The 24,773-nt window shown below is 43.9% G+C and overlaps 1 protein-coding gene across 16 annotated transcripts in view; it reads right to left on the bottom strand.

Annotated features, from left to right (window-relative positions):
• Positions 1-24,773, bottom strand: part of PAK5 (p21 (RAC1) activated kinase 5) — a 316,295-nt gene that overhangs the window by 33,728 nt on the left and 257,794 nt on the right. For all 16 annotated transcript variants that reach the window (XM_046938631.1, XM_046938634.1, XM_046938630.1 and 13 more), the window contains 2 exons: positions 11,664-11,763; positions 5,527-5,741 (listed from right to left, as the gene is read on the bottom strand). In XM_046938631.1, the coding sequence (XP_046794587.1) occupies positions 5,527-5,741; positions 11,664-11,763 (315 nt within the window). The remainder of the gene's footprint in view (positions 1-5,526; positions 5,742-11,663; positions 11,764-24,773) is intronic.

The following is a 24,773-nucleotide window of genomic DNA, read 5'->3' as shown; positions in this document are numbered from 1 at the left end:
AGGACTTCAGTAAAAACCTACATTTTTTGGAAATCAAGCGATAAGAAATTGAACTGAAAGTTTCCATCATGCAGTGTAGTATGTATGAACCTACGTGGCTGCTTTTTATTTGCACAGTGACAGATTTCCTCTACTACTACACAAAATTGGCAACATGGCTCTTCTCACATCAAGCCTACGTCACCGTAAGACACATCCTCGGACACTAGGTGGCATATTTGCATTACATCTGTACAAGGAGGTACAGAAGAGATGCCATCACTTAGAAATGGGGGAAATCAAATAGTCCTCACGAATGAACTGAAATATGCTGCAGTAATTCTTACTGGCACCGCATAGTATCAAATGCACCGTGGTTTAGTCATCACAATAAATTGAAAGTAGAACTGCATAACAGGACTATTTCAAACGTGACTGAAATTACTTGTAGATGAAAATAATTGCAGGAAAAGGGCCCTCTGCAGGTCATCCAGCCCCACCTTCTGCTCAGAGCAGAGCTAATATCGATCACCTGTCAGATGGCTCAGGGTACCGTCCATTACAAACTGCCCTCTGTGAGAGTTCAGCCTCTCTGGCTCACCGTCCCACTGCTCAACCCATGCTCGCTGGCAAAACCTTTTATTTCCACACACTTTCAGCGCTGTTAGGTGTTGGCTCTTGCCCTTCTTTAGAGCTATCCCTGTCACCTTAGCTCCTCCTAGACCAGCACGTGCCAGGCCCCATGTGTGATCTCAAAGCAAGCAATTAGGAAACCTGAGTTTATAAGCATGAATGGTCACAGTGCAGCTACAAGGAAAGCCCACAAGGTGTCAGTAGCCTTTTGTGTCCTGTCCTAGCAAGAGCAGTGCTGTAGGTCTGCAGCTCCCTGGTGGATGGGAGACTGTCTTCTCCAAGCAAGAACCTCAAATCGTCCCATCCAGAGAAGTATCATGGAGGCATAAGTAAAATCAAGTAGCTGTCAAGGAGACAGAAAAACATGGGAAGACAAGGAAGAGAGGGCAGGACAGCCACCGCTTTGTCCAAGTAGGACAGGGAAGAGAAGGGGCATGTCTGCTCTTTGTTCTGCCAACACAAACACTATACAGAAGCTTTGATTTCCTGGTCAGAACTATTAATAGAGCCATAGCCAGTAATTCATTTTTGGATTATTTTTTCCCCATGTATATATATGTATATAGGCTGCAATATAGTAGAAGCTTAAAAAGGTTTAAAGGATTACAGTTAACGTGCTGCTATCCAGGTCGACGTTTGGGATGCAACAGTGATGGAAACTAAAATGACAGATAGGACAAAACACACAGATTGCAACACTGAAACAGGATGAAAGGGAGGAAAGTCAGTGACTCCACAGCCTGCCACATCAGAAATTCTCTGCCCTGCAAAGCCCATGCATTGCACAACACCAGGTAAATGAACTGCGGCAGGTTAATGGCACAACTACTCTGCATCTCAGAAACAAATTACATTTTTTTCCTCCAGTATCTGACAGAAAAGCAAAGAAGCTCCACTGTTAGCTGTCCTGGGAAACACAAGAAGGGATTTTAACAAGTCCTCTGTGGTCCCCTGCTCCTGCTGACAGCCATAGACATTCAAGCATCTTAATGAAGCATCTTTACAAAGCCACTGCTAGGCTCTCATCAGAAGTCCCCCAAATAAGGCTTCTCATACTCATTTTCCTAATACTATTAGCAGAGTGTAGAAAGCATGAAGAGTTCATCGAGTTTTGCTGCCCAAGTGCAAAGTGTTTGCCTAGGTATTGATGCTGAAGCTTTCCAGAATTAAGGGGTTGGAGTACAGTGTAAAAGCAATGTCAGGCCAAGCATGTTGCACGCTGACGATAAAGAAGCTAACCCTGAACTGCAAGTACACGTAGGGCAAATGACAATACTGAAGTGAGAGAACTGAAAGGCCTAATATCAGATCTCAGGCTTCATGAAATCCATTTTAAGTACAGGAAGACATAGATCACATGGACATGCTTTCAGTGAAAAATCAGCCTTTTATGAAAAACCTCTCTCTCCACACCCAAAACCTACCACAACCATTGTCACTTTCTATTTCCCATGAAACCCTCTGCGTCATTTCTACTCATTCTTGCTGGTGTCTGAAATACACAGCACTTTGCTCGTATCTGGGTCATCCACACTGAGAAGGGGAATCCTATTATCATTACTCCTTGTAGTGGAAATGAATGAATTTGTACAGCCAGCTCAGGTTTGCATTCAAGCTCAGATATTACCGTGACAAGCCACTGCCAGCCACATGCAAAAGGAGTAAATGCCCTTAATCCAGTCAGCGCAGAGGCACAGCAATGAGCCTGGTGGGAGGGGTCATCCCCAGGATATTTGGGAGACCACAGTGTTGCCTCTTCCTCACCTCTGCTGCCATTCAATATAGAAGGAACAGTTAGAAAACGTATAACTTATTGTTTTACCCAGAGGGATATAGTATACGAACCATCAGTTTTGCAGACTGAGAAACAAGGAAACAACCCTAGTGGGGAAGACAGCAAAACCCACAGAAGTCAACAAAAGCCCTTCCCTTCCTCTGCTTTGGCTTTGGGTTAGGATGAAGCTTTGGGTGATGTGCAAAGCAAACAAAAATCAATTCTGTCTCAATGGCCAGCAATCACTCTCTTAAACTCTACCTCTATAACCTGTGCTACCATTCAGTCACAAAGGAGTCCCTCTAAGCAGAACACCTCTGCCTTGCACTGCACTTGTAGTCAATGCAGAACTAATTAAAAATACAATAAAATTAATAAATGCAGAACAGACAAGTTACAGAACTGCTGCATGACCTGAAACCTCTGCATGGACCAACGCTGGTTGAATGCCTCAGCCTGACTTAATACTGTGACTCAGGACACACTTCATTATCAGTCTTCTGTTATACCTCAGTGCATTTACAAGTGTGTTCATTAAACCACACCAACTGTTGGGTGGAAAAGAGAAAAGCTGTAAGCAGTGTTATGGTCTTGCAGACTATGGCTTCCATCTTTTAAACGCAAGCGCATTTAAAATCATCAGTTCTCACTTAAATTATAAAGTCCTCAGTGCATCAGTCCCTTCTTAACAGAACTACAGGTGTTAGGGCATGTGCACCTATACAAAATGGTTCTGAATTACATGTTTACTTCAGTAACGCTTAATACGTTCAGTTTTCAAGTGGCCACAACTCAGTTTATCTCTGTAAGTTATGTCAATTTAAACGCGCTAATTCTTACCATGGAATGAAATTATCTCTCGCAATAAAATTAAAAACAATTTCTCATACAGTAGTCACTGCTCTTAGTTGGCAGTAAGACCAGTTCTTTTCCTGGCATTACGGAGGAGGCCTATTTCAATAGGCTGCAGAAGTCTTAGGGAAAGTAACTGGAGAGTGAAAGCACAGTCTCTTCAGCCCTTCAGTTTTAATCCCAGTTCCTCTTTCAACTCTGCCTTTGGAATGGTGGCGTGCAAATAAATGCACTTTGGGGAATCTACTTCCAAATTCCATCTTCCATCTATGCAGACAAACCTTCCAGTGGGTCGTTCTGCCCCACTGCCACTATTGGGATGGGGGGAGGGTTACAAAGAGACCGTCAGCAGGAGATGCACCATAGGAACATGCTGTTGAATATATGGATGCATTATAAACCACTGTGGCCCAAGGCTATGCTGGGAGAACAAGCTCAGCTCAGGAACTGCATTCCTGGTTCCTGGCCCCAGTCTGCTCCCAGAGGAGCCTTTTCTGGCATGGTAAGATTTAGTTCAGAAATACATTCCCGTTACATGGACAGACACAGAGTGCTGGATACACAGACCTCCCCCATAGATAGACAGACGTTTGATAAACAAACAGAAAAATAAAAAGAGACAATTTCTTGGAAAACTGTCCATGCTTTTCTCCACTTAAAAGTGCTGCAGTTATTCATTCAGGGCTCAATCCTTCACACACCACAGTGTATATTGCCTCATCAGAGCTCGACTCACAAATAAAGCTATGCATGTATGTGTCCATTTGCAGCACTAATCCTAGACTCATGTTGCTTTTAAGGTGTTTAGAAATCTAATACATTTTAAAGAAATTTAAACTGAAGGATTTAAGGCTCCAGAACTACAGAAAATATGGTATTGCTGCAAGATAAGAAACTGATTTGTTTTAAAACATCTTTATGCATTCATGTCCCAGGGATATTTTGGAGTTTAAAAGGGCTGTGAAACACATTTGCTGTTCTACTCCAGCTGGCAAAGGTTTGCCTACTTTTTTCCAAATTATTCTGGGCTTCATTTATACAATGAAGTGTTTTATCACAGCAAAAAATCCAAGACTTTGCTTTTATACCCCTTATCCTGCAGCAATGCCAAGCAATCCTGATCAGCAAGTGCTGAGTGTCCTTCAGGTGCAGGCAGTAAATGCAAATTTAGCAAAGAGCGCTTATCAAATATAAATACAGGGTCTGTGCTCTCAGGATTATCTGATTTCCCCTTTCAGAAAAATCCGTGAGGATGAAAACCTAAATTTATCTTTCAGCCACATGACAGCAAGGGGGGTACGGTACTGCCAGCACGCAGGTGGCATTTACTGGGACATTAGGATGTGCAATTTCAGAACCATCACTAAATTAGGCTGTTTAACTGTATCTTGCACTTCTAAGGACGGGTAGCTCAGAGCCAAAATGGCACCCACCTAGTGCTGCTTTACCCTTTGAGCAATGTTTTTTCACCACCTGTCTGGTCTGAATTTCCCAAGCCACAGCCTGGGTCTGCTCCCTCCATTTTGTCACCCAGAGAAGAGTGATGCTCCACCATCTGCACTAAACTGCAGGAGGCGCTCGCAGGCGGCAACGAGATCCCTCCCTGAGCTCCTTCCTGGGTATTAAAGCAATTTAATTTTTTTCCTTTGTTGTACTTATCCCTCCCTGCCTGCCTTTGCCTAAAGCACCTTTCTTAAATTAATTATCAAGGCATTTTATGCTGCAGAGGAGCAACATTTGGGGCCTCCACTGGGACTTGTGGCTTTTTCTTCTGCAGCCCAGGAATGCAAACACATGGCCCAAGCAAGGCCTGTGACACATGCTCTTCTGGGACAAGTTTTATAAATACAATTTTACCTCATAGGCCTAGTATTAAACATTTGGATTTCCAATTCTCTGTGCTTGCAGCCCTGCCCCTCCACCCCAGACATGCCTGCTTCCCAGATGCTCTTGGTGATGGAAACAAATATCTTCTGTCTGTTGGTGCCTGGTGGCCAAGCCTGACACGTTACCTCTTTCAGATCTCCTTTATATTTCTAGCAATGTGGGCAAAGTAAGTATACAGAAGTGGTTACATCACAGTTGGCAGGTAACCTCTCACTGAGATGTAGTTCCATACAGAAATTAGAAGAAGAGGTGCCCAACAGTAGCCCCCCATCATGCAGCAGGTACCTTCTCAGTGCAGACACAGGCATTTTAGGGCTAAGCTCATGCACAGCTTCAACTATGCAATTAAAGATAGGTAAGGAACTTCAAAGGCAGCAAGAAAGAAACACTTTGTACAATACCTTCATAGGCGCGAGCTGAATGGGAGTGATGCATGATGGGTCCACCATAGGCTTTGGCCTGTTGGCCGTGTCCGCCAGCAGGCTGTGCCACTGCTGAGGTAGTCCTGTGAACTTCTGCTCCCGGTGGTCAAAGCCAGTATGGACACGATGCTCGAAGTTAGAGGGCCCAGAAATTTCAAGCCTTTTCTTTTTCTTTCCGAACATGGTGGAAAAACCTGGAGAAGTAACAGGGAAAAAAACATCTTAATGCTTTGCTGCAGCCATGAGCTGTTCTCTCTGCCGTATGGACAATTCCACTGGATGTTACTAGCCAAATACCTATGTAGGTTTTCCTCCAAGCATACCACCTTTGAGGTCTATCCCCCTTCTCAGAGGACCTGAGATTTCACAAACTTAACTCAGTCTCTAATCTACACGCATTAATGATACCTTCTGAAATAAGGAGCTGCCCCCATACCCAGAAGAGAAAGCCCCAGGTCTTACTTCCCACTCCTTCCTCTGCTGGCCTGCTTGTGCTGCAGTGTGCATCCTACAAAAGCACACAGCCCCGAGCTTTACAGCTGCAGCCCTGTACTGCTGTGCTCAGACAGCAGCGCCCAGACATACCAGTAGAACAAATACACAGCTTTACATCTTAAATCTGTATGCTAGATCTCACAGAAAAGACAACTCAACCCAGCTGAGAGCCTGGCCCCTGTATGTTCACAGCTAGATTGCACCCAGCAGCAGTGAAGGCAGATTTTATCTCCCACATTGCCATTTCAGATGGTGTGTACAGATCCAACTCTAACCTGGTCCAAGTGCCTTCATCTGCGTTTGTACAGGGTGCTGCCCAACAATGCTATCAGATGCCATAATCATTACATCCACAGAGCACCAGTTGTCCTTCAGATGGCAACAAGGTCCTGAGAAAGACAACAGTGCATCCCAAAAACACCTGAGTTTTTGCTTGGGTAGGTGCAGCTTGTTGGCTTGGGACCAGAGCCCTCAGGTGAGATGAATTACAGCAAGCGCCCTACTCATTTAGAGGCACGGGATGCACCTCATTCTTTTTTATGCAGATAATGCACACCATCTGCATTAACCTACACGGGAAGAGAGAAGTCCATCTACAACCAATGCCACACAAGCTAGGAACTGGAGGCTGTCAGAAGAACAGAGACCTTCCAAGCTTGTATGCTGCTGGGCAGACCATAGTTGATCTGGCAGTCTAGAAAAGCTCTGTTATTGCATTCACTCTGCAGAAACTGAGCTTTTTGATCAACTACATTAGTTCTTTCCTGACATGATTGGAGACTTGTTAATCAAAATCCCTCTATTATTCTCAAGGTGTTGTTAGCATCCTGGGATGATTAAACCATACATTCCATCGTACTTGAGATAGAAATCCTCCCAAACTTACTTTTTCACACTGTGATCTCAGATGTACTTTGCGATCTGCACCACAGCCTTGCATCAATTCTAAAAGGAGGAGCTCAACTTGAGTTCCAGGGACTGGTGGGCTCTTTCCTCATGGGAAGTACAAGTGCAGCTTATTTAGCATCACTGCTATTTAGGACTACTTAGTTAGCATCACTATTGCTGACCAGAGGCACTCAGTTTGGAATATTTTGTTCCAAACTATTTGTTCAAAAAAGCTTACAGGTGTTTGTGTAGCAACTTGCTCCAAGCTTGATTCTCATTTCATGACAATTTCAGCTATCTTTGCACTGTTCTGTGGTTCAGCTTCATTTTGACTGCCCCTAGGATAAGAGCGGGTTTGTCTTCCTCCCAAGACAGCTGGGGAGGCAGCAAGAGGGTCTACACGGGGCGTGGGCAGATTGCTGGGGCAAGAAAGGTATCAGGGCAAAGTGGAAAGAGGAATTAACTGCAAATCAAAAGGGAAAAAAGTATTTGCTCACTGCATCAGCATAGGAAGCAGCCAACACACTGACCATTTAGATTAATCCTTCGGTTTCTGGGTCCCACCTTAAACCAGAGCAGCGTCCAGTGATTAGGCAAGTTTAGGAGTGACTTTTGCAAAGAATTCCAGAAAACTGCTGACTAAGGAAGCAGGAGAAATCCCTGGCCCCAGGGAAATGAAGAGAGGTCCTGCTGCTTTTTAATGAAATAAGAGCTCTGTTCTCAGAAACCCCTCTGCTTGCTTTCCATTGTCTCAAGACAGCTCTCCACCTTGATCTTGTGGCCATTTCAAGTGAGGCTTTCTAGGTCCTAAAGCAGCAGAAACAGAAGTATTTGCCTTAAACGGCAGGCAGGCAAAGAGGCCAGCAGCTCTATAAAACCTCTCATGTCACACAAGAGACAGCTGTGAAGACACTGCTCCAACTCTATGACTCAGGTGAAGCTGCTGAGACAAGCTAAGGGAAGAAAATACAGTTGCACTGCTGCCACTGCAGAAAAGATGGGATGATAAATCAGGTTTTTGTTCTACTCTCATTCCATCTTACTAGTTCATTAAAAAATCAAGCCCATTATTAGGAAATTGATTGCTGGCTGCTTTATACCTCCCCCCTATATGTTTGCAAGTGATAATGTCTCCCTTGTGTGTATTTTCTTTAGATGGAGCAGACATGCTCCCACTGGCCTTTTTCTTTTTTTTTTTTTTGCAGGTCTCATCCTCTCTGGCTTCATTTCCTTACCCTGCACTCCCTCCACATTTGCCCTGCTTGACAGTCTCTCCATGTCTGCTAACCTGAGTTATCTTCCTCACCTTCCTCTCCTGAAACTTGTTATAATCATCAATTTGCTACCAGGCCCTTTTTCCACATCCAACATTATGACCCTCTTATTTTTCTTATTGATGATACCTCGTGGCACTTACAGAAATGTTTCCAGACTAGCACGAAGTCTTTGTGGTTGAACTCTGTTATTCACTTTCAAGGCTGAAACAGAAGCAGCCAGCAGTTCAGGCAGTAGGTTGTATTCACCACTCATCCGTGGGGCTCCACTAATCGCAGCTGGCATCAGATCAATGGCACTGGATTGATTTCATTCACCCTCTGGGATTTGAATCTATAAGGCCTATTGGAGTTGCATTTTAAACCAGTAGCACTAGAAATTTGCTTCTTCATCTAATCAATGCCAGTACTCGCACAATTTCCACACCAGACTTATTCCCTAACGCAACTACTGGTTGTGTGGAATCATCCAGAGCCCCAAACACCAGTAGGTAAAAGCTCATCAGCTAGCAATAGTACATATTGCCTTTAAAAACAGTAATAATTCAACAAGACATTATTAGAATCACAGAGTATGCTAGGTTAGAAGGGACCCATAGGGATCACTGTGTCCAACTACTGGTTCCACGCTGCACCACCCAAGATTCATACACAATGTCTGAAAGCGCTGCTCTCTGAGCTCCAGCAGCTCGATGCTGTGCCCACCACTCTCTGGAGCAGACCCTGTCCCTCACCCCCAGCTGCCCCTCCCCTTACACAGCTCCATGCCATCCCCTCAGGACAGCAGAGAGCAGAGCTCAGCGCTGCTGTCCAGTCCCTGTGAGGAGCTGCAGTGGCCATGAGGCCTCCCCTCAGCCTCCTCTTCTCCAGGCTGTTAAATTGTGTTTTGTTATATTGTTCTTTTCCAATTTTAAAATATTACTGCAGATGAATGTAAACGTGAAATTTGGTTCAGTGACACCTTTACTTTCTCAGTAGAATATTTTAGTCTCAAATCTGATGCTAAGGCTGCCATTCACATAGGGGCAGCAATAGAAGCTCTCCCTTTTGACTGCAGCTCATGCTTACATCAGCTTAAATCGACCATGAAGCTCCAGCGCAGAGACAGGGATACCAGCACCTCGTACAACAAGAGACAGACTCAGCCATGCAGGCAAAAGCACAAACGCTGTGCATCTCCGTGGCTGGAGAGCTATCTCCCATGGGGCTGTGCCCATGACAGGCGGCCTGGAAACCCAGCTGACAGCAGTTCTGACGCCATGGGAGTGGGGCAGGAGGGCTCTGGGCAATGCAGCCTCTTCACCAGCTCTTCAAAAAGGCACTTGGCACCTCCGAAAGGAGCACAGCCCTGTCTGGCTCTTAATGGCATCAATAATAAATGCTGTGTGCTGTCTCTTTGCTTCATTAGCCAGCAAGGTCTCTGTTTCACTGCAAAGCAAAGCTGACCTCTCCTCACCATGTTCCCTCTGAACAACTGGAATTAATACACACAGCAACACCAAGCAAACTTCAATTCCTCTGATTTCTCTCAAAGAATAATAATAGGACCGTTAAAGTTGGGTAAGATTTTAAAGATCATCTGGTCCAACTGTCCACCTACCACTAATACTGCCCATTAAACCATGTCACTAAGTACTACATCTACCCTTCCCTTAACCGTGTTCAGGGATGGTGATTCCATCATCAGGAGAGGAGCCTGCTCCAATGCTTCACCACTCTTTTGGAGCAGAAATTCTTGCTAATATCCAACCTGAACCTCCCCTAGTGCAACTTGAGGTCACTCTCTCTAGTCCTGTTGCTAGTTACTTGGGAGAAGAGACCACTCCCCACCTCACTAAAACCTCCTTTCAGGTAGTTGTAGAGCACAGTACAGTCTCCTCCATGCCTCTTCTTCTCTAGACTAATCAATCCCAGTTCTCTCAGCCACTCCTCATAAGATTTGTGCTTCATACCTATCATCAGCTTCCTTGCCCTGCCCTGGACATGCTTCAGCGCCTCTATGTCATTCTTGCAGTGAGGGGTCCAAAACTGAACACAGTATTCCAGGTGCGGCCACACCAGAGCTGACTACAGGAGGACAATCACCTTCCTTCTCCTGCTGGACATCGTGGCTACCTGGGCACATTGGTGGCTCACTCTCAGCCGAGTGCTGACCAACACCCCCAGGTCCACACAGCTTTCCAGCCACTCTGTCCCAAGCTCATAGCACTTCATGGGGTTGTTGCGACCAAAGTGCAGGACCTGACAGTTGCTCTTGCTGAACTTCATCCTGCTGGCCTCAGCCCACTGATCCAACCTGTCCAAGTTCCTCTGTAGGGCCTTCCTACGCTCAGGAAGATCAACACCCCCCCCCCCCAGCTTGGAGTCAACTGCAAAATTACGCAATTCCCTCATTCAAATCATCAATAAAGATATTAAACAGGTTCAGCCACAGTGACAACCCCTGGGGAACACCACTAGTGTTCAGTCACCAACTGGATTTCACTCCATTCACCACCACTCTCTGGGCCCGGTCACCCAGTCAGGTTTTTTGTTTGTTGGTTTGTTTTGTTTTTTAAATGCAGCACTTCATGCAATTGAAGGCATGGTCACATTCTTAGAATACCGCACATGAACACATTTACACTGTGGAGAAGAATCTTTCATGGATTTGCACCTACCTAAAACAGTGTTTATGAATAGGAGGCTGCAGGTCAGGCTGCAGTTGCCAGGGCTGTGCGCCCAAACCAAACTCCATTCACTAAGCTTCATCAAACCAATGATCACTTCAAGTGCTCTCTCCTTTCAAACCACAGCACTGAAGCATTGCTGCATGTGAATGATGCTACTTGTCCTTGACCATCTGAGGACGTGGTTTGGGGAAGCCAAGCCAGTGACACTTCCTGATTCCACCTTAGAAGAGCCTTGGTTTTGTCCCCAGAATATGCCACACAAGGTGCTTCATCCTCAGTCCTCAAAAAGAGAAAAATTTAATCTTTCTGCCATGGCTTTATTGATCTGATATTAAAATAAAATGAAGCATTTAATCATGTGGAGAAGCAGAAAACAGCCTGGACAAGCGAATAAATGAAAAAGCTCTCCAAGGCTTATCAAATTGTTTTGGCAATAGGAGGTGCCGAGCTACTTGAAGAGAAATGATTGACCTCTCCAATTCCTCAGGATGCTGGATGGCATCTGTGCAACATAAACGTTAACAAAATTTCTATCAGAAGCACAGAATGCATCCTTTTAAAGAAAACACTCATTCAGGCACCGCTTACCCAATCTCTGTCACAGAGCACAGCCATCCTTCTTGCAGTCGTTAGCAAAATCTGATTTCCTAATGGAGTTGGTCAAGGAAATATCCTGCAGGCCACGGGGCAAGTGCCTGCATTGAGCAGAGACACAGGGAGGCTGGTGGCTGTGGGGGGCTGCCTGCCGGGCACCCTCACCCGTCCCTCCCCATGCCAGAGCACTCACCCTTAACTAAATTCCTCTTGACAGCCTTCAATGTATTCCTGACCATGCCAAGTCTCTCAGCAAGTGGCATCGCTCTGTCCAGCTCCTCCTGCGCTCTCCCCTACCGAACGAGAGGAAATGAGAGCTGTCATACTCCTAAGGTGTTGCTATTTTTGTGGGAATGAGCATAGCCAGGACGCCTGTCCTCTGCTTGCACATGCTTTGCTAACACACAGACTGGTTGGTTACTGCAACACGTGCGGGGCAAGGTGATGCTCAGTGCGAGGTCTGGAGGGAGGCTGGTGTAACAGCCAGTACTGATGGCAGCACAGCCATTCATAAGGTTTAAAGAACCCTGCCTTGTAACATTTCAGTCTCTGTGTTATTCACTTCTCCTCTCAGGAAAGGCAGACTCTGTTCTGCTGGTACATGCCAAATGGTTCTAACAGAGCTCCATCCAGCCACTGCAGGAACAGAGGCAACCCTGAAAACGCACTATCAGGAGTAATCATGGCATCTCTCACTTAATGCTGTTTACTGCAGTTCCTAAGAAATTGAATTAGACTCAACCAGCAACGCCTGGCTGTTAGATCTATACCAGGCTGGGAATAAGTGGCTCCTTTTCACGCACAGAAATAAGGTACTGATCACGGCAGTGCAATGGACATTTGGACTAGCCCAAATTTCACGCAAGGCCTTTGATGATAAGTCGTGACATGCTGAAAAAATTCCCTGCATCCAAGACACCTGCATGTGCAAGGTTACGGCAGATAGACTAGCAAAGCAAATCCGCTCTGTCACCTGCTGCAACTGTGGTGTGCTGCCTCCCAGTCGCATACAAAGGGACCATTCAGGTACTTGCACGAGGGCACCTCCATGGATGCACAGCAACAGCCTCTCTATGACAATTTGAAGCGTTGCCCAGCTCGCACCCCTAAGTTTGTCCTGTTGGCTACCATGGAGAGATGACAGGTTGATCTGGTGATTCAGACTCATACCCTTGGCTCCATCCTAGGGCCCTGGCAGGTTGTCTCTCCTCTGTACGTGACATAGCGGGTATGGAGACAAACTGATGAACCAAAATGCTGAAAGTGTAAGCTGATGCAAGTAGTCCTGGAGAACAGTTATGCACTTATAGCATGTAAAACCAGAGTAGCTGAAATAAAAGGAAACACAGCGCACCTTACGACTTATGACTCAAGGTGTTCTGTATCTTTTATCATATCCTAACTAGGAGCAATTCATTTAAATCATCAAATGTGTAAACAGAAGTCTGTGGGCTTAAGTAGCAACCAAAGGCCAGGCCCTGTTCCCAATGAAAAAGTGGGATATGCTTTTTATTTCTCTCTCCAAAGGTAGCTCTTCTTTTAGATTGAAAATTAGGCAAGTAAGGAAGGTTTATTTCGTGCTGTACCTTGAAAACTACCAGGGAGCCCCAAGTGCATCTGCTAGGCACTGACAACAGCACTTGTAATCCCAGACAATCCTGCTGACCAGCAGTGAGCAAAGGACTGTGAAATTCCACCATACTTAAAAGCATAGGATAACCTTATAAATAATATAAAGTGAGATGGGTATTTTTACTTTAAAATTTAGTTTTTGATGTCTGCATACCACAGCTACACAAGCTCCATTTCTTTTCCTTATGTAATAATTTCAGCAGCCAGATGCTGTGTCCCATTAAATCAAGGGAATACTCTGTGCCCAGCAGCAGCACTTGCTGATAGCCACAGGTAGATGCACGCCCTGGGAAGCCTGCAAGTATTTCTTACCCAAAGCTTTTGCTGCTTGAGCACATGGCTGGGTCGTAAATATTCCCTCGGGAAGGGCTCATTTTTCATCACCTGTCTCAGTCCAGCAACACTTTTGCTTTTTAACAACCAGCAATTAGTTCATTTTCAAAGAGCAAGCACACGCCACAGACAGTCCAGCAGTCCACGTTGTTGGTTTTTTTTTTTTGCAAGGACTCCCTGTGGTTCCTCTGCTGTACAGCCTTGCAGCTTGGGGGCAGGCACGCTGTTAGTGTTTGGAAATTGGCTTCACACATTGCATGTTCATCTGCTGTAAGCCCAGAGCACAGGGCTGCATCAAGAGCTGAAACCTCTTGGTGCCTCACAGCTCTGCAAAGGCAGCCACGTGGCCACAAAACCTGGTTGAAGCTAACAGTGTTAGCAAATTGCTTCATTTTTTAAAACTCTAAAGAAGAAACATAGGTTGCAAAATGGGAGATGGGTGTGGGTTGCTTTCCTTTAGTAATTTCTCATTACTAATAATAGTTTCCTGTCATGCAAGTCCTCCAGTCATTCTCCTACAGAGCAAACAGAATGTAATAATCCATCATTAGCTTTGCCACCTTCCATTCTAACTCTGTGATTAATTGTAACCTTTTCCAATATTTGATCATAAGTGAAAAGAGTGCGAACGGAGAAGCACAAACTAAATTAATGTGTCAACCAGCTTGCATAGCCAGTACTTGAGATAAATGTGAGTCAGACTGGCATTCCATCTCGAGGAGAGAGCTACTGTCTGCTCACTGACTGATGGCAGCTCTGAGCGCTGAAATACTCCGGAAGCAAGAGGCAGAAGTCATACGGTTCTCCTTCAGCTGGCACAGCTGCAATTCCCCACTGCTGAAGCACATGGAAGGAGATCGAACCTGGCCATGAATGGAGGCACAAACCTCAGAACATTCACAAGCCAAAAATAAGGCAGGGCATTCAGCCTTGCCACCTGCTTTGCTTTCAAGCCAGGGAGTTACAACAGCTCTTCAGTGCAGCTCCAGAGTTGGGCTGGCTCTTGACAGACCTGCATTGCGTTAACTCACTGTCCAGCAGCTCTCCCTCAGCTACGTATCGACTTTTTCATCCTGACCTGTCTTTCTTTCTTTTTAAGAAATGAAAGTCATGTCCATGGGTCATCATACAGGATGGGAGGAAACCTGCAGAAAACACTGATTCTGGCCCACACAGACTGGTTTGCTTTGCTGCAACATTTTGCATACACAGGCTGACATATCTGTGTGTATACACATCTGTATAGCTATAAAAATGAGGAAAATGTTTAGTATTTTTTACATGAAAGAATAGCACCAACAATAGTTTTGTATTTCTTCTTTGTTTGCTGTAAGGACAGCTCTTCCCTGTAGAGCTTCTTTTCTGCTGCCTACATTCAGAGCACAGATTACCACTGGAACAAATCATGAAGGTTGGAAAAGACCTCTAAGATCATCTAGTCCAACTGTTCACCTACTGCTAAATGCTCCCTCAACGACAACCAGATGTTTCTGGACGGGTTACTTCTTTTACATACACAGTATGCCAAGTAGCTTCATCCATGTGAGAACAATTTCTCCATGGTCTCTGTTGAATCCTCTGCCTTTATTATTTTAGTGTTTCCATTTGGAAACTGTAAAGCAAACCTTTAGAAAGTGTTCTTATGCACCCTACCAATGAATCAAGATGACAATATGCGACCACCCAGAGACTACAAAAAGAATCTATGAATCTTGAATGAATTAGGCCAGCCAAACCAGCCTCAATTTTGAGAATCCTCCACCACACTGCTAACTAAGCTCTGCTGCACGTAAACAGCTTCACTGATGAAAATTTAATCACCTGTGACCATAAAGATTTTCCATCCTCTTACCTATTTGATTCAAAAATACAGAAATACTATTTTCATAGCATGCTGACATGAATTTTAGGCACAAAAATGCTTCACGGTCAACAGGATTCAACTTACTTGTGTAAATCCCATGGATTTTCAAGACTCATGATATTTTTTAAGACAGGAAAGATTCCAAGGCCATTTGAACACTTTTAAAATGCATAGGTCACTCCAAAAGTAATGCCTCCTATTTATTTCCATGGAAAATATGACAGATACACAGAGCGCAATAACATTATTTGATAGTGCAAATTCTCAGCTACAAAACACTATTTTTCAACACAAGCACAACCATTAGCTATGCATTTTTGCCAGCAAAGAACAAGAGCCTGCATGCTGTGCCCCTAAAAATCTGCACCAGCAGAGGTGACCCACTGTTTCACAGCTGCTATGATTGCATTGTTGCTAGGAAAATGCTGTCCACACAGTCCATCTTTCATCAAATAGATGGAAGTCACAAGGTACCAAATCTGTACTATATGGTAGAAGTGGTTGGACAGTCCAGCCAAAATTGATAGTGTGCTCCACAGCCTCCAAACTCGTATGGGGCCTGGTGTTATGGTGTTACAAGATAAAGGTTGTCTTCGTCTCTGGCCTCACTCTGGAATTTTGAGGCTTCAGCTTAATCAGGGTCACAATGTAGTAATCAGAGTTGATGGTTTGCTGGGGTTGCAAGAAAACCAGAAGGATCACCCCCTTCCTACCCAGAAGATGGCACACATCACTTTACCCACTGAAGGCTGCGTCTTGAACTTTTCCTTCAGTGGGGAATTCCCATGTCACCAACTCTACAGACTGCCATTTGACTCCAGCTCAAAGCAGTGATACCGTATCTCATCACCAGTAATGATGCAATCCAGGAAACTGTCACCTTCAGCCTCATAGTGGTTCAATAGGTCCTGACAAACGTACATATACAGTGTGCCTCCTCTTGCTGTACGAGCACTCGTGGGACACATCTGGCGCAAACTTACCGATATTCCAACGTTGCCACCATCATTTCCAATGCCTTGAAGCTGATATTCAGCTCTGTGCACAGTTCCCTGCCTGTAATCCGCTGATTCGTATGGAAAACCTGATTGAGATGCTCTTTATTTTGTGGTGTGACAGCTGTGCACAGCCGTCTGGAATATAGCTTGTCTTTCATGTCACTGCCACCTCTTCTGAAATGCAGCACACACCACATCACTGTGCTCACATCCTCTGCTTGGCCTCCAGAAACGTTCAGGAAGCGTCAATGAATGTCAGTGAGTGCAATTCTTTTCTACATGGAGGAATTCCATTACCTTTGCTTCATATGGGCTTCCACATCGGACACCATTTTTCAGACTGCCCTTTGCTGCCACCTTTCACATGGCAACAAAACGTAACGGAACATAGGTGGGAAGGTTCAACCTCTACTGCTGCACTAACAACATCTGCCTCTGATGTCACGGACCAAATAATAAAATTGGAGCCATTATTTTCGGAGCAGCCCTCATACATGCCTTAATCATGGAGAAATATATTCAGACTGACATCCTGACCACACCTAATAAGCAGAAAAGTGTCATCCCTCCTATAAATGCTCATTTACTCTACAGCATTTGGCTCATTTTAACCTTAGGTCAAGTTGGCCAGTTTTTCAGAGTCACTGTGACACCTCACAATGTAATAAAAACACATTTAAACAATTCTAAGCTGTCCATAACTTGTCATTGTCCATGTTAAACACCACAATGCTTTTTTTTACAGCTCATTCATTCATCACAGCACAGCACGGCCTCTCGATAGGCGGCCCACAAGAAATGCACAGTGGAACAAAATACAGAAAAAAAAATAACAACAAAAGGCAACGTATGCTTCTACAGAAATAGTAAAAGCTGGTACAGAATGGCCAAACCAGGATTTATGTACTCCAGGGAACAATGCTCAGTCTTTTTATTGAAAGCTGCTCTTGTACAAGGACTCATTTCCACATACTGAATGACATGTGCTTTCCTAATTTAGAACTTGAGCGATTCCCAGTGGATTTTAATGCTCAGTAATTTTCAGCCGAGTAGCTTAAATGCACGTATTGTAGTCAGTCACTCTCTATTATCTTATACACACTCACACTCATGCAGCAATGTACAGACAGTCTCCTGCAGTGAAGTAGTTTGCAACAGCTCGAGGCACATTAGAAAGGGGAAAAACAACCAAGCAAAGAAAAACAACCGACCAAACAAAAAACCTCACAGATCTCCAACCTCTGGAGGTATCTCACACTACTTCTAGCCCTAGCAAATGAAAAGATTCCCAATTTTCAGAAACAGATGATCCTCTGGATGCTCAGCTTGAGATAACTAATAGTAGTAATTTTGCAGGAAATGCTGGACACCCACAGGACAGGGTGTTAAGACACCCTATTCAGCATGACGCCCCATACCTCAAATGACTTCTGAAGCTTAGAAGCAGTTGAAATATTTTTCTGCTGTATTATTATATAGTACTTCCAAATATATACTGCTGTTCTATGAAGGGTGTCCCTAAGGACTGAGAAACAGCTGCTGACTTTTAATGTTTCAAATTAAAAAAAACCGAAACACTGAGGAAAAGGAAACACTACCAAGAAGAAACATGACGACACAACAGGAGAGCAGAGAGAGGGAGCAGAAAGCAAGAAACACTGCAGAAAACCACAGCAGTGAAGCAGTATTACTTAATTACACATCAGCATCTCTAGAGGTTCAGGTGACCGTACATAAGAACTGAAGGAATATGAAAACACACATCAGTCAAGAGAAAGGACTCAGAAACTGCCTGAAAATCACCTGGCAAGTTGCTCAGATCCATCATGCACCAAGTTACACATATCTGCATCCTGGGCCACATCCTCAGTGGGCTGACAAAGCCTTGACCAAACACATGCGCTGCCACCGACACACAACACGGTGAATAAGGCACTTGGGCATTCAAATAACTTCTTTTTTCTCTCCATGTAAAGCTCTTCTGAAACCGAGTTTCTTCCCCAACACTTGATGGTGACCACAAAGCTGGCATTACAGGCATACTGCTGACCAAAATGGGTTGCTGGGGGAGCCTATACGAGCACAGATTATTTCCCAGCACACAGAGAGCAAGCTGCAGGGTAGGCAGCGTCATGCACCAAGCGATGTACAGCTGTGACAGCACCACATGCTCCAGAGCCAAGGTATTAATGAGGCAGGGGCTCTGGCTCTCAGGAATGGCTCCTTCCAATACCATTTTCATTTGTAATAGAAAGATCATTTTGCAACGTATGATCTACAGAAATGAAGCCATGTAATGCACTATTATTAGAGAGTCTCTAATAATAAAAACGCTCTTCAGAGTGAAATGTTGTCTGACTTGCTTTTACTAAGAAGTAGAACAAAATCAGATTACCTGACATGTCAAAATATCTTCAAACTGCAAACAAACATGTCTATAGACTAACACACCCACAGCAAGTACCTAGAAGATTAAAATCATGCTTGTGGGTTTCCCAACTATCAGGTTTAGCTCTGCATCACTTGAACACGAAGGAAAAACATTTCTAATGATCTAAAATAAACTGCAAATGCTTAGGTTCCACTTTACATTTTTATTTCTTACGTATTTTCTAGTCCTTTTTTTCTCTGCGTAGAACTGAATAACTGGTTTGAAAGTCGATTCTTATCCTACTATTTACTGAATTGTTGTCACTCTATATTCATTTTCCATATTAAAAATGAGAAGCGATCTCTTAAAGGATTTGCTAGAACTTACTCTCCTTTTCAAAGTTTACTGTAAGTTTTTTATACAAAGCTTTGAACATTCATAAAGCAATGCTCACTCTATCCTCTTCCACTTCATCATGCACCACAGTCAGCAGCTGCATTTGAACGATTCCTCCACGCTGAGTTTTTCAGAGGTAAGAGATCTTGCTGTGTAGAGTTTTGGTGTCCCTGCACCTCAAGTAGGAAGCAATCGGTCTCATCCATTCTCAATTTATCTGGGAGATGAAGATTTAATGGATAAATGGAGACCTTTTCTGCTCTAACTTTGAAACCAGTGTGGAAATGCTGAGATTGGCCCCACACAAGCTAATAGAAGACATAATATAATGTTAAATCGTAGGTACAACCATGACCAGAAAAATCATTTTATTTCTGGGTAGCCAGTGCAAATCCAGAAGGATGAATGCTCCTGTGAATTTATTCTTGTTTCCCAGCTTTTAAATGGCTAAGATAGAAATGATTTCTGACTGTGTGTACGTTTTGAACAACCAAAGAGGTTACTACATCCTGGAAGATCACCACCACCACCTCGTGAGGGACAAGGCTGGAACAGAAAGTGGCACTGATTTCTTCCTTCAGAGGAAAGATGCACGCATGTGAATCCCAGCTTTTTGCTGGGCCCATCCATCCTCTACTTCTGGGAAAGGCATGCTTTTCCTCTCCAGGATCAAGTACTTTATCTGAAATGACCCAAATGGCCACTGTCAGTCTAAAATCAACCAATCAATCAATCAGTAAATAAAAGTAGGCTGCCAGTTGGCTATGTGGCCAGCTAAGAAGACTCCCATAACCTTGGTCCAGCAACACCAAGAGAAATTGCTACAAGGGCCATGTATATAAATTGGTTCAGCTTAGAAACTTTTAGACAACTCCTTCCAAAAGAAATGGCCCTGCTTGAACAACATGGCATCGCCCTTGCCCAGCCCACAGCACAGCCTGCCTTTGTGCCAAACTCTCGAAATCAGGCAATTTTGTTGAGAAATCACCATCGTAACAAGGAATCTGTGAGCAAAGGCAAGATCTCTGAGTGTTTTCTGAGAAGTCTTATTTGTCACAGAGAAGGAGATGCTGACACCACAAATGGGTGAAGAGCTTGGCCATCATCTCACAGAAATCAAGGGGGCCTATGGTTCCTGCTCTACTCAAGGAAATCGTGCTGGGGGACAGCAGGCCCTAGCTCTTCTTTTATATCCCTGGAAAAAACAACTTTAGTGTAACTGTATCTCATTAAAGAGTCTTCTTAAAGTCTAAGTAGCAAAAACATACTGCCAATTAAGGAGGGAAAACCTCTGCATGCTGGCTCTGGTTGCATTCAGAACTGCTTCCAGGGGCAGAGAGGCTTGTTAGCTCATTCATTCCCGACTTCATTACGGACCAAATCCAACAAAGCTGCTGACACAAGTGGGAAATATCAAAGGACAAGTGGGAAAAGCAACTGAAAAAAAAACACATTAAGAAAACACGTGCAGTTATTCTAAGAAGTGGGGACCAGGGTTAGTACTGAGTGAAAAAGGACACTGTGCAGTTCACTGGCTGAGATAAGAGACGAGTGTGCAGAAGGAGTTCAGAAAACATTACTTTCACCACAACAGAATTACCATTCAGGAACAAATGAAATATTCTGTCCTACTGAAACTTCATTTTCACCATTTTCCTTAACAAAAAGAGAAAGGATAAGCATAAAAATTCAGTATACTGATCCACTTAAACGCCAATTATGCAACTAGATATTCTATACAGAAATTAAGAAACTGCTTATTTGTGTTACAGGAAGGTAGTTTCAAAACAAAAAGCAAACTCCCAAAACTTCCAAGACCTTCAAACATCATTGTTAAGTGTCACAATCAGAACTGTTATGGCCCTTGCATACCTGATGAGAGCAGAGCTGAGTATGCACTGCTCTGGGCTTTGTACCTCTCTGAAAGTCATCTGCACAACCCACTTAACTGTGGCCTGGTATAGAGCTGGCTCGTTGTTGTTTTTAATTTCTGGCTCATCATCTGAGCCTCAAAACCACTGTTGTTGGCTTCAGTGGAAAAAGGCTCTGATCTCAGAAAGAGCCACTCTCTTCTCTATTTACTTCTGTCTTATCAGGATAGGAAAAATAACCCCAAATGGTGACAGCAAATGCAAAGGCAAGGGTGAGAGGGCATGTGACTTTATTTGAGAAAGCTTACTTCATATTCCCTATCCTTGTAACACAGGCCAGAGGAGGTCTTGCACAGAAACCAAAGTGCCTACACTTCTGAAAGAGTAATGGTTAGGTGACAGGATAAAAAGATTAAGGTAGTGACATGCTGTTTTCTATAACACTACAGGTTTAAACAGAAGCTCCTGGCATTGTTTGTTGGTGATGGTGATGTACAACTCAACATCAACCATCCTTTGGTCAAATCAACATGCCAGACACATTTTTCCATCATCAGATCTGCTCCAAAAGCAGCCCAACCCCACTATCCCACCATGCCTCAGTAGATGCTGAGTCTGTACTCAGAATGAAATGAGCTGGGAAAAAGCAGTGGTAAAAACAACTGCAGCAGTTCAATACACCAGTGCCTGCTTCCCTTCCTTTCGTGACCATGCCCCTCCATAAAGAGTTTGAGTACTGATGCACATTATTTATTTGAGTAAAGATGCACATTATTTGCTCTGAATCCAGAAGTTTAAGTTTATCAGAAAGGAAAAAGAATTTCTTTTTTCTTGACAGAAATTTCTGACTTGGAAAATCTCAGAGTCAACATTTGTAAATGAAGTCTAATTTTAGTTTAATTACCAATTTATGCATTTTTTTTCTGCTTTCTAATAACGAGAGTACACTCCCATGGGGATGAATCAATCACCCTAACATGCAAAACCACCTATCGGCTTACTAACAGAGTTTCCTAGCTCAAAGGTAAAGGCGGGCAGAACAGCAATAATCAGAAAGCAAGCATCTGAAATGCTCCGCTGAACTCCGCTGCAGGAAAATGTAAGAAGAGATTTTTTCCTACTCCCTTCTCCCCCACCAAAGACAGCATTCTAGTGCTGCTGGCATCCAGCACACATGCAGAGGCAAATGCTTCCACACTTGGTAATAATCAGTGCAAGGAAATTACAGATCGGGGGAAGGAGGAACTCTATTCTTTCTTCCTCTTGGCTAAAGGCAAACTTAAAATCTGGAGTGCAGTAAGAACTTAGTAGAATATTTCTCCACCGTTTTCACTTTGTGAGCACAGCCAGGTACATCTGCAGCACTTCTACACTGCTTGTTTGCTGAGGCTCTCTGTTTTGCCATGCCCACGCTGCACCCAGGCTGCTTCCCAAAGAACTACTTCCATCAGTTTCTACCTATCACACCTGCACTATTGCTCTGTTACCTATTTATGCAAAACCATCTTCCAAATTCTCTCAGACTTCATTTCAAACTCATCTTCATCTCCAACTCTGTCCCTGTGCTCAATGTTAGCCCAAGTTACCAACAGTTAAGTCACCCCACCCTCATCTACGTTTTTGACTCTCAATGTTTGCTGCAAAATAAAATATGGGTACAAAGAACCATCTCCAGCAGAATAACTTTTCATGGTAGCAAATAAAAAGGATTTTCCTTGATGTCACAGAATGGCTTGGGTTGGAGAGGACCTTAAAGATCATTGAGTTCCAACCCCCAGCTGTGGGCAGGGCTGCCCCCCACCAGCTCAGGCTGCCCAGGTCCCACCCAACCTGGCCTGGAGCGCCTCCAGGGATGGGGCACCCACAGCTCTGGGCAGCAGTGCCAGGGCCTCACCACCCTCCGAGTGAAGAATTTCCTCCTAACATCTAACCTAAATCTCCCCTCTTTTAGTTTAAAGCCATTCCCTCTTATCTGATCACTATCTGTTTGTGTAAAAAGTTGATCCCCTCCTGTTTATAAGCTCCCTGCAAGCATACAAAAACATGAATAAAAACAGAAGAACAAAGCAAAACAGATGCAGAGAAGCAAACTTATGCACTGTGGGAGCTAGGTTTGGAATATAAATATACACAAATTATGGTTACAAGGACACAGAATAAAATCAAAACCAAATGTAGAAGAAATTACTAGATGCCTAAAATCAAGATTAGGTTTCAGAATAGCTGTTGTACTTTTTCTACCTGAGAAACAGTTTTCAAAAGTCTAAGACATAAAGACTTAATCAATCACAGTACTTTGGCCGTATCTCACCTGAAAAATCATCAATAAAATTGCAGGAATAAAAGTGAGGTTTTAATTCAAGCTTCTCCAGGAAGAGATTTGTTTGAAAGAGGTCAGTTCAGCCTTTCATTCAAGGTAATATCTACTGTTTATTTAAAAAAAAATACAAAATGAGGGAAAAATGACCATGGGCCAACACAGCAAAATTTCCCTATGGATGCAACAAAGCAAAAACCTGCAGGTCAGCTTGCTTTCAGCTGGGAGAAACAAAAGCAAAAATTGCAATCAGTCCGCAATTCATAAGGATGAATCACACGGTGATGATTCAGACTGAATTGTTGACAAAGTTAGCCTAATGAAAAACCCTGCTCAGGGGAGGGTAGCACTACTGGAGTCGGTTTGCGCTGAATTCAAGACACCAACCTATAAGTCTGGTTTGTCAAGGGTCTCTGTGGTCAGAGCAGAAGAAGGTGGACCACCAAGGAAATTATTTCCATTATTTTGTATTTTGCTCCTGAAATCAGCAGCTTGCCCTTTCCGTCCTCACAGCCCCATTCTGTCCACATGCCTTCGTGCTGTTAATGCACAATTACGATTTAAATATATTGCCTTTAAGCTTTTGAGTCACCAATGGTCATTTAGGTCAATACATTTGCTTCTTCTGCTCCTTTGAATATTTATGGGTTTCGGTGTTTTTCCACTTCTTAGTCCCACTGTAACTCATTTCTGAGCCTCCTATCGCAAAACAACAAATGCCAGGGAAACCACATGCTGTGCTGCCCATCTGCTTCCACTGACGCCTTTCCTGCTCACCCCACGTTTCATCCGCTCTGTGCTTTACGTGATCTTCATGGCAAAGTTTTCTCATTATTAAGTCCATCTACCCTGATGAATCAGAAAACAAGAAGAGCAGCAGTATCCGTTACCAGAGCAATATCCATTACTGTCAATATATGGTTTTCTCCAGTGCTCATCAGCACTAAGCTCCTTTATTCTACCACAAAACACTGGAAAAAAAATGCAGAAAACTTGCCATGCAGGTGGGGAAGCACCTTGGGGCTGGGGTACCATGCAACCAGCAAAAGAATCGAGTCACTTCTACTTGCTGTGACAACAATTTCATCAAAGCGTGCTCCTAGCATTTATGAAACAGCCTTGACAGAAGTGCCTGTAGTGAGAATGCAAGGATGAGAGAATACCTACAAGGGAAACCGTGAGCAGGGAGGGATGGATGCAGAGCGATAGGCACGATTGTAGAAATTGTGCTGGATTTCTCCAGAAAGGCAGAAGCAGCACAGATCTCAATGTGAGGAGGTGGAGGCTGGTCCACAGGGCACAGCTGTAACAGAAAATTGAGTAACGGAGGATAGGCAAGTAGAGAAGGAGCTAAATCAATCAAGTAACTTTGACTTGATCCAGCTTCAATGGGGAAGGCCAATGGAGTGGCAAACCCTGTAGACATTTGAGGAGTATTTTTTCAACCCCATTTTACATAGGATGAAGTGATGGTAGAAGAATTAACTCTGCATGACATGGTGGCTGCTGCAGGTCTGCTTT

The sequence above is a fragment of the Gallus gallus genome, chromosome 3, assembly GCF_016699485.2.
Source record: "Gallus gallus isolate bGalGal1 chromosome 3, bGalGal1.mat.broiler.GRCg7b, whole genome shotgun sequence".
NCBI classification, from domain to species: Eukaryota; Metazoa; Chordata; class Aves; order Galliformes; family Phasianidae; genus Gallus; species Gallus gallus.
Note: the sequence above shows the minus strand (reverse complement) of the source record. Positions and strands in the feature narration are given on the sequence as shown.